This window comes from Ostrinia furnacalis, unplaced genomic scaffold, assembly GCF_004193835.3.
Source record: "Ostrinia furnacalis isolate ACB-3 unplaced genomic scaffold, ASM419383v2 OfSCF2610, whole genome shotgun sequence".
Lineage (NCBI taxonomy): Eukaryota > Metazoa > Arthropoda > Insecta > Lepidoptera > Crambidae > Ostrinia > Ostrinia furnacalis.
Genome location: NW_021132849.1, coordinates 165,983 through 176,478, shown reverse-complemented (window position 1 = coordinate 176,478; position 10,496 = coordinate 165,983). Strand labels below are relative to the sequence as shown.

The following is a 10,496-nucleotide window of genomic DNA, read 5'->3' as shown; positions in this document are numbered from 1 at the left end:
AAGTAAACAAAATACATTATAAATGTTCCGTATCCTTCTTGGCGACGACGGAGCCAGCGGTCGCCAGCATGTTTGGGATTTCCAAGGGCATTGCATAACGGGAGGCACATGCCGCTTTGAAACCCCAGCTCTGCGGCGACACTCAACCAACCTTCGACACTACTGCTAATGAAATACAGTGGGAAATTGAAAATAAGTTTATATTTTATTAGTTCATTGAGTTATGGGAGGTGCATATGGGAATCTTTAAAAATAGCAACATCTTTACATCCTTATGAAAGTGATTATTGATTTCGATTCAAGAAAAGAGAGCGTTACAAAACAATTTAAGCGATATTATGAAAACGAAATGTTACTCGTACATTATGTAGCTAAATCCTCAAGTTCTTCCCTTGAATGAAATAAATAAATAATAATAAATAAATATCCTTGGAGATTTTACACTGCGCTTCTAGTCCCAAACTAAGCAAAGCTTGTACTATGGGTACTAGTAAAATAATTAATTATAATAAAATAAATAATGAATCTCCATACAAGCGCTTTGTCTAAAGTGAGGCAAAAGTCTTACGTCATTACAGTCAAAAAGTTATTATTAAAAAACTTTATTAAAACATTTAATTAAAAAAATACAATTTGTCGGATTTGTTACTTTCAAGTGCATCACTTTTCTTTCGCTTATTATTATTATCTATCTAGGCTTTATTAGTCTAAAATACAATTACAGTAAAATTGACAGTACGGATAGTGTGTACCAACAATATTTATTTTTACTCATACATAATGCTTAAAACCACTACCAAAGATTGTCTTAACAAATACTAGAAGGTACCTAGATGTACGAGTATGTAGTGGCAGTCACAATTTCAGTAGCATTGTCGCGGCCAACGTGACCTCCCAAGCCCGACGCGCTCTCAATGGTGACTGATGCAGACGTCGTCAATCAGGATTAATTAAACAGACGTTGTATAGGACAATTAATGATCCCGGCTCATTAATATTGAAATTGTCCGTACTAACTCTGCTCTGAACCTTGACGATGGACATTGTAACTGTTAAGTATACACATGAAAAAGAGTTAGTTATTAATATGTGCTTACGATATGAATATATTAGTACTAGAACACAGGTAATTAACTGATTAATTATTCTGGGCAATTAAGTCTACGTCACGGTTAAGAGGAGAAATACGGTATACAGCACCTTTGCTTGAACAATCCCCACACAATTTAAGCGGTTTTAAAGATTCAGAGATTATTTATTCACAGAGATACCTAATGTGATACAATAAATGTGGAATGTTTTAGATTATTTCAAAATAGATATCTCTCAAAATTGATAACTATAGCAGTAGTATGCTCGATAGTGCCATGTCAGACGCTTATAGCGGCAAAAAATCTGACATTATTAGCCATGTGATAGAAAATTGTCACCATTATGTTTTTTTTCAAAAATACCTGAGTGCTTAGGTTAATTTACACCTTTTTTGTTTGTATCACAAAATGCCATTATTTTGTAAGCCAATCAATATTTAACTACAAAAAAAAATAAATTTTCAATAGGATAACAATTTGTTATTCATAAATGCAATAACTACGAACATATTTACATAACATAGGCGTACTATTATTTATAGATGAGTGTTTAAATACCTACCTACTGCTTCCTTGCACCTTTCAAACCGAATGATCAGTATTCAAATTGATACAGCTTGTTAGCGCGAATTTGTTAAATGCAGATGAGCGGGTAAGTGCGTTCGCATGATGTATGCGAATGTTCGTTCGCGGCCGATCATCGTGCGTCGGGTGCGCGGGCGCAGCCGGACGCGTCACTCGGAGGGAAGTGACATACGCACGCAACGTAACGCCTGAGGCGATAGGGTTGCTGCGGGTAATGTTGAGAATTAATTGAAACGGTATCAAACGCAACATTTATCTTTATGTCAAACGTCATCGAAAGATCATCCATATTATTTATTTATGCAAAGGTATATCATGCTAACTCTTACTTTTAATGAACAATAACATTTATTTAAAAACAACCTAAGTGGTTGGTTTATTTGTTATTATTATTTAGTTATATTCTCATTCTCTTGAGAAAACGTATCAGTTAAGTGGTTAGAAGTTGGACTCTCTCAACTCGGGGGTTCTGGCTTCGATTCCCGGAGAAAACAGACATAGTGTCAAATCAAGTTGTGTACTGGAACCCAGTGTAAGACATTAAATCTGTAACAAATAAAAAATAACTCTTATTGGCTATTGCTCTACAATGTGAATTTGATTTACCACCACGTTGGGTGCCAACTTAAAACCACTGTTGTTCACTAGCGACGAATGATAATGTATTAATAAGATGGCACTGTATGTACTTATTGTACATTTATTAAATTGCAATGGTTCGTTTTGTTAAACTACATTCATAGCAGCTAGCCCTACCAAGAATATGACTGCGGGGCAGTTGGACTCGCGGATTGCTGCGAATAAATTAACAGTTATCACTCGCAGCGTTTAGCAAATAAGGTCAGGAGAAGTTCTCACAGGTCCCATGCATATTTATGTTACAGATTTCATTACACTATTATGATAATACATTTTACAATAGTTTAGTGATTTTTTTAACTAGGTGTTTGATTAAATTACAATGATATTAGTTGAAAAGATTTACCTACTGAAAAAAATAAATAAAAATATACTGTAGGTATATGTATATTTTTGCAACTTTCAACATGCTGTAAGTTACCAGTTACCACATTATTCGGGAAAATTACGCACCTGCTACCTTTTACTCGTAGCAAGAAGTAAGTACCATTTTATGGTTGATGTCGAGGGTTACATACTCAATTCCTTTTCAGTTTTCAGGAAAAATCAAAAGATCTAAAGAAGATAATAAATATCACAATAATTTCTATGTCACTAAGCGTCTTCAACTGACTGCAAGTAAAGAATTTGAAATGCGTGGACAGTTTTATTCAATTTTGCTTTTAAAATAAGTCGACGGAACACGTAAGAGTAAGGTTGTGTCGCGTCGCTCACGTCCGCTCAAAAATAAATGTAAAGCCATTTAGCAACAACTAGGATGGATGGACCTGATCGACATTGATGACTATACAGCATGCCTCAAATGTTAAACCTATCCCGTATAGCTCTACATTTATGGCACAATTTGAGTTAAAACTATTGTGGGGGACTGTACAGTTCATTTGCGACAAGTGTCGTGTCTCGTTGCAATCGTTATCGATATCGATGTTATCTAGAGTTAACTCGATGTGGGAGGACAGATAAAAGTATTCTTTGCACTTTAGTGATATTGGATTGTGAACTCTATTTGAAAATGTGTGAAATAAAATTCAGTTCTACTTGATATTTATAAAGTTACTGACGTTTAATGTGAAACAAAACTTAGCACACTATCTATTAGACTACAACTAGTCCAATGTAAAATGTTATTTACATAAATCGAATACGATTTAGCTATTAAGATAGTACAGTCGCGGAATGAAAAGGTTCGTCACCTTAGTGTCGGTTTTCGCTTGCACAAGGTACTGTAAGAGTCAAACCTGCCAACATAACAGTGCAAGAAACAGTGCTGCTAACATTGAAATAAATATGACGTTTGCTAACGAATAAGGTTTTGCTTGTTTATTTTTCTATCCCATCAGTGCAATGCAATAATGACATTGACCAATTGACAATAGTTTTTTTATTGAATAGAAATAATAATGGCAGGTTGAACCAACAAGAAGGTTTTAGTTTATCAATCATAATAATCTTCTTGACAAGATAAATCGTCAAACAACTTTGATCTGAATAATTTTGAACTTTACTGACGAACAGTTAAAGATTATTTTCTCTAACTCGAGATTATTCTGTAACATAGTTTCAAAAGGTAATATGTGCTCGCGATTCGTTGAAGGAATCAATTTGAAAACTGACGAACCTTTTCATTCCGCGACTGTACACAAAATATATACAATTTAGACATAAATGTATAATTTATATCATATTAAGGCTGAGTTGCACCACCTAACCACCACCACATAACTTTGACCATATTAAACCATAGTGTCTGAGTTTCTTGCGCTGCTTCTTGTCAGCACTGGTCCATTTCTTGTCCTGAAGCAGTGGTAGGGTTAATACTGGGACATGTAAAAGTGCTTTTTTAAAGCCTATTTACAGAAATAAATGAGTTTTATGACTTTTTTACGTACCTTTAATAGAATTTGACAGATTTTTGACCTTTGTCAAAGTTAAAGTAAGATGGTGCAACCCAGCCTAATGTCCGTTTTCACCATCAATCCCTAAGTTTTAAGTGACCCCTATGGTATGACATAACAAGCATTTTGTTTTCATAGGGGTCACTTAAAAATTAGGGATTGATGGTGAAAACGGGCATAAGCCTCCTTGTAATATAAGGTGACGTCTAGCCGTGTGGTGACGGCAGAGTAGAATACATTTGTCATCAACCCCTACTCATCCCGCGGGTGTCGTAAGAGGCGACTTAGGGACTACACATCAAACAGAGAATGGGCAGCAGCGCTCTCTGAAAAACATCAATCTTTTAAACTGCGATCTCCAACCCGCCTGCCAAGCGTGGAGATTATGGCAAAACCCTCCACTATAGTGGAGGAGGCTCATAGTCCAGCAGTAAACTGTAAAGGGCTGTTGATGATGAATATAAGGTGATATTTTTTTTTTTACAATAAATAAATAAATTCTTTATTGAATAACTTATTGACAGTTTTTAACAATAGGCTAATATTAAACTATAATAGGTAAAAGTACATACGTGCCTGAACTAAGAATTATAATTCCTGTATCTCAGGCAAAAAAAAAAAAAAAGGCTTACATTACTTTATTAATAGAACTATTTCTAGCAAAATATATAATCTAATATTTATACATAATAATATATAATTAAAAAATTAAAATCTACACAAGTTACATTTAAGATTTGAAATCAATACGATGTGCTACATAATATTGCTTGTTCTACATACTTTATTAAAAACATCCAACATACAGTGTCTGCGTAAACAAAAATAATAAACTGGGTCACGCTCAATGTTGCAAAAATCATACAAGTTATTTATGTTTACTCTAGATATACTTAAATGCAATTCGGTTTGTTAAGGTAGATTTGATAAAAGGTTAGTGGGACAGCTCTATGATTAATTATGGAGTTATCTACTAGTAGGTACTAATGGTAAAAGTTAATTTATACAATCTAGGTAGTAAATTAGCTAATGATAAAACTGACACATCAAGACAAACATAAACTCGCAGGGGACGCTCTTAGGCGCCTTCGTAATCTATGGTGTTAATATATCTTTGTTCTGCTAGTTTCTTAGCAGGGCACTCAGCGTCACCTGTCTTGTGATTGTTGGGCTTTTTGAAGTGCAAGCAGGTCGCACATTTTGAGGGTTCATCCTTTTTATTGCAATCCTTTAATACGTGACCCACTTCTCCGCAGTGGCCGCAAGTGATATTAGCTTCACGACAGGTCTTAGCAGCGTGTCCATACTGCTGACACTTGTAGCACCTTGTCACTAGGGTAAAGTCTCTAACAGGGCACGATGACCAGTTCACAAAAACTCTGTCATTTGCTATCAAGGTCTTCCGTATTTGAGCTGTGACTTCAATTACATAATTACAGGTTTCGGTGTCTTTCCTCCCTGATTTATGGCTTAGCTTAATAGAGGACATGAACGCTTCCAGTGACGTATTTTGAAGTTTGTCGGCTAGGTTTTGATGGTATATGCATTTAAATACCTCAGTTTCATCCATGGAAGCAGGAACTCCCAGTACTATAATCCTGGGCTTCCGTTTCTTCGTCTCGTCTATGATGAGGCCTGATGTTCTTAATTGCGTTGACTGCTTTATCTTCTCGATGTCGTCTTTGGAGTTGGTGCTGATGATAACGCCGCCATCTCTAGTTTTCCGTAGACCTCTCACGTGCAATTTCATTTCTTCGGGCTTAATTATTTTTTGCACTAGGGACTTGGTTTCCTCGCTTGACTTCATTTTATCATTCGGGTAAATAGCTACAGAACTGAAGTTTTTGGGCTGAATAAAATTGACAGGACTCTTTTTAACCATGTCAGCAAAGGAAAACGCTCCCGAGATAGGTTTTGAGGTCACTTCTATGCTTTTCTTGAGGTCTTGAAGTTGCTGTGAAATGTCTTGACTTTCTTTAAGGACCTGTATGTTGCTATGAGCTTGAATGGCCTTTTGCTTCAGCGACTGGTATTGTACGGCCATTTGGGATGTTCCATTGCTCACCCTTCTGCACAGGTTACTAATCCTCAGTTTCTGGTCAGTGTTGAGCTTTCCTTCCGATGAGATTATGCACACCTCATTCAGGCACTGCTCGATGCTTTTCATCCAGTTCTGGAGTTCTGAAGTGGCCACCACTTCGAGTGGTTCCATGACGGGGGCGGCGGGCGGCGCTTGCTGCGTGGGCGTGGGCGGAGGGCTGCGCTGCGTGAGCGCACTCCGGTTGAAGGGACTTCCTTCCATATTATCAAGTCTATACACAAATCATTATAAGTTCATTGTTCAATTAGAAATAAATGACACAGATAAAACACTTCCGAGTTTCGATAATGTAGGTCGCGATTTTGCTAGTGAATAGTTAAATTAAATATTTATTTTCATAGCGCTGACACGTCCGATCGAGTGAACGGCACAAAGTCGATACATGTACATGAAGTAGGTATTACTACTAGTACTTTATTTTTTTTCTGCCGACACGTACTCCTACATTATGATATTTGTAAGGTATACAAAATTACATAAATTAAGAACTTATCTAAATATCTTCAGTATCTTCTCATCGGCGAATCTCCTGTTGTTCTGGTTCCATACAGCTTGGGACTTAGCAGGCCAGTAAGATGGCACACTCACTAGACCGCCAAGACCCTCGGCGTAAGGAGCCATGTCCGAAGCTCGTACATACAGGGTTCCATAGGCAAATACAAAAGCTAAATTAACTCTAGTTTGTGTGATACAATTCCAATGTTGATAGTTAGTCATGAGTAGCAAAAATATTAGTTAATATGCTGTCGATTTTTATCAAAACTGACACAAAATCATAAGTCGCAACGCAACTGATAATACATTTTAAATTAAAGTAAATTGCCACATTACATAAAACATGTATTGGTGTGAGCTAGGTATGCAGTTTCAAATTAATTTTCGTAAATACATCTTATGGTAATATATTCAGAATGTAAGTACCTAGGTAAATGAAATATACTTACTATAATTCTTCTATTCACATCTTCTAGTGAGTCACCCGATTCCAGATTCCACTTCATCCAACTTCATCAGACCTGCAACAAAATGTCACTGCATTAGAAAATCGTAACTTATAATTGAATGATTGCATGGAAGGACGTGTGAACATTTCCATTAGCCATACATTTCCATACAAGCACGTACGTAAGTGGCTGCTTATTAGTAGATTCTAAAAATGGTTTTAAAAGGATAAAAAGTGGCCAAGAGTGCTTATAACCAAGCGAGCTTTATTATAAAAGGAAGTTATGTTACAAATGAGAGTAAAACTTAAAAGTGCTTAGTTACAACATTGTTGTAAGCCTTATTGATGGCTGGAGGCAATATGCGTCTGACAAAGTTCGATCGTAGATAAAACGCTTCTAAGCCTAAACTGTTTTTTCTTAATGGAATATCAGGTTGATTGAAGAATGGATATTCTGACGTCTTCATAAATGAAATACGTAATAAATTGTAACAAAATGTGCCGGCGATTTTTAATTAAACTACGGTATCCTGAAAGCTCATAAAATAATTGAGCTTCTAGTGAAGTGTTGATAATAGTAAACCTCCTTTGATGGACATTGAATATTCTTGCGCAGGTCCGGTATATTAAAAGGAAAGTTGTTATCAGAAAAACACTATACTTATTAAACTTACATCAGTTAAAAGTCGGTGGCAAAATAGATATGGATAAGATTCTTAAAATCATGCAAATGGCAGACTATGACTCAAATTTTCTAAATATTGAATATTGCTCGCTGAAACAAACTGATGATTCTTATGAAAGTCGTTTAAGGAACAATACACAAAATGTAAAGTCAGAGGCGGCCATAAAAAATTATACTCGCTTAAATAATTTCAATTTCCTCACTATTTGATTACTATCGGTTTTATCTTACGCTAATTAGTATACTATTACAAGGCAGTTAGCATGAATTTCTTGGCCAATATTAAATATGTATGCTGTTCACGACGGAGGGGCACGACTGTAGATGTCCACACTGTAGAGATGCTAACAGTAATCCTAAAACTTAAGCAGAGCGGGAATAAATAGGGGAATATGGAAATGGCATGAACTGTTGTAGAATTTCCCATTCATAAATTTAAAGCACACATTAAAAGCACCTTAATGAAAAATGGCTAATACAGATGTTTGGAATGTTTAACTACCTAGCTCGCATCAATACTTATGACTATAATTTGTATATTTTAAAGACTGTAAACCCTTGAAAAGGAGGCTGACAATAGTGACTGTGTTTCTTGCGCTGCTTCTTCTCAGCACTGGCCCATTTATTGTCCCGAAGCAGTGGTAGGGTTAGTACTGGGACGTGTAAAAGTGCTTTTTAAAAGCCTATTTGCAAAAATAAATGAGTTTTATGAGTGTGCTCATACTAGCTTTGGTGCACCAGAAGCTTTAAGGTGTATAAAGATTAATTAATACCTACGCTCACTCATCTAGCGCTACTGCTAGTTTCTAATTGAAAATTGTAGCCTATGATAATAATCTTCAATAAGCAGTTGGCTCAACAATTTATAACACGGATGCAGTGGCGCATATTAGTTTATATCGAGGTAAGAAGTAGGTGCCTCGAAAATTAAAAGCACAGATTTTTATCTCGTAAATAACGCAATAACAAGAAGCGCTTTTCATTCTTAGGTCCGTTATTAATGGGAAATTCAAAATATAACCTGCTGCAGCTTCCATTTCAGTACGCGTACGATTCCTCCACGAAATTAAAATGTGTCATAGAAAATTTATCAAACGAATGATCGTTTTGTCTAAGCTAAGTATGACCAATTCAAGCTAATCCAAGGTGCATCTTCTTTTCTTGAGCGTACAGCTTGTACAAACGGACTTTCTGCGCATCCCCGCTTTATAATATCAACATGAATCCGCGCGAATGGCTTCTATTTTATCGTGTACCGCATTAGTATTATTCAAATGGCGAATAAACGTATAAACAACTGTAATTAAGCGTGTTATGGGTCGTCGCTGCGGGCCCACGCGCGAACGCACGCTCCAAACTTCGGGCAGTTTACAGGTTCCGATTTTAGTCGGAAGCTATCAGTCGTTTCCGTGCCTTTAAATGGGTACTTACATGGTCAAATGCTCTTAAGAAGCCTATGCCTCATTCTTTTTATAAACAGAGAGTCGAGAGAGAAAGTCGAGACAAACATTTGGCAAATGCTGAGAAGAAGCGTCGCACTAAACTCGGTCACCACTGTCTGCTAATTCAGCAGTACTATCAGGTTCAGCATAATGGCGGTAGATTCTATTGAGAATATGGGATACAAACATATTACGCTGTATGTTCTTCTAGTTAATGTTGCTAGCTATTAACTATGTTCTTCTGTCCAATGACAGTTTAACTTTCCCCCGGGTCAAACTTGACCTTCTCTGGTTGGGTTTTTATTGGCGGTCAAGTTGTAGATCAGCTACACAGGAGTTGCAGCGGTGAAAAAGAGAGGTGGGAATTAGCTCGTGATGTGTAAACCTAGTTTTCACCGGCATGCGCTGCGGGTTATTAGTAGTGGACAATGCTGTATATTAACCAATAGCAGCCGCGACGGCGACCAATAAAACGGCGTTAATGTCGATTCATAGGCTACGATAGAGATATGCCATTGTCGACTCATACTTTGCACGAAGGTGTAATAACTCATTTTAATATTTACTTTTAATGTTGCGAGGATGAGGTATCGGAATTACAACGAGGAGTTATCTGTAGGACAAAGAAATGTGGGTATACCTTACATTCCTTTGGATGAGTTTTGAGGTTTTTTTAATTGTAGATGTTCAAAACTTTCTTAAAATGCGACGTCAATACTTAATACTGACACAAAAGCTTAAAAATCTCTTACTGAGATTTTGATGTAATTGTTCTCTCATGTTGTTTTATTATGTTGCATTGCTTGTGTAATTATTAAAATTTGCACAACAAGGTGAAAGGTGGGTAAAAAACAGAAACTAAAATTAATAAGGATAGGATCAGGGCATTCAGAGTAATATAGTTATAATTGGAAATCCGACCGGCCCGATTAAAATATGAAAGTATAGTTTTCATTTAAGTAATGAAAGGGCGTCTTAATCATACAAGTTTACGTCGTTACAGACATGTAAAACTGTATTTAATCTGAGTAGACAGTCTGCCTCCATGTTTATAAATGAAAACGGAGGATGTTGGCTTAGTTTTCGTAATCTTCCATCTAATAGCGATGGATCGG

General features: G+C 36.4%; 1 protein-coding gene across 1 annotated transcript; it reads right to left on the bottom strand.

The window, feature by feature from the left end:
* Positions 1 to 4,859: 4,859 nt before the first annotated feature.
* Positions 4,860 to 6,541, bottom strand: LOC114356045 (uncharacterized). Its single transcript, XM_028309130.1, has one exon. The coding sequence runs from the start codon at positions 6,510 to 6,512 to the stop codon at positions 5,289 to 5,291; it is 1,224 nt and encodes a 407-aa protein (XP_028164931.1). The 5' UTR covers positions 6,513 to 6,541; the 3' UTR covers positions 4,860 to 5,288.
* Positions 6,542 to 10,496: the final 3,955 nt, after the last annotated feature.

Coding starts and splice junctions, on each gene's coding strand:
- LOC114356045 (XM_028309130.1), bottom strand. CDS start 6,512: ATGGAAGGAAGTCCCTTCAACCGGAGTGCGCTCACGCAGCGCAGCCCT.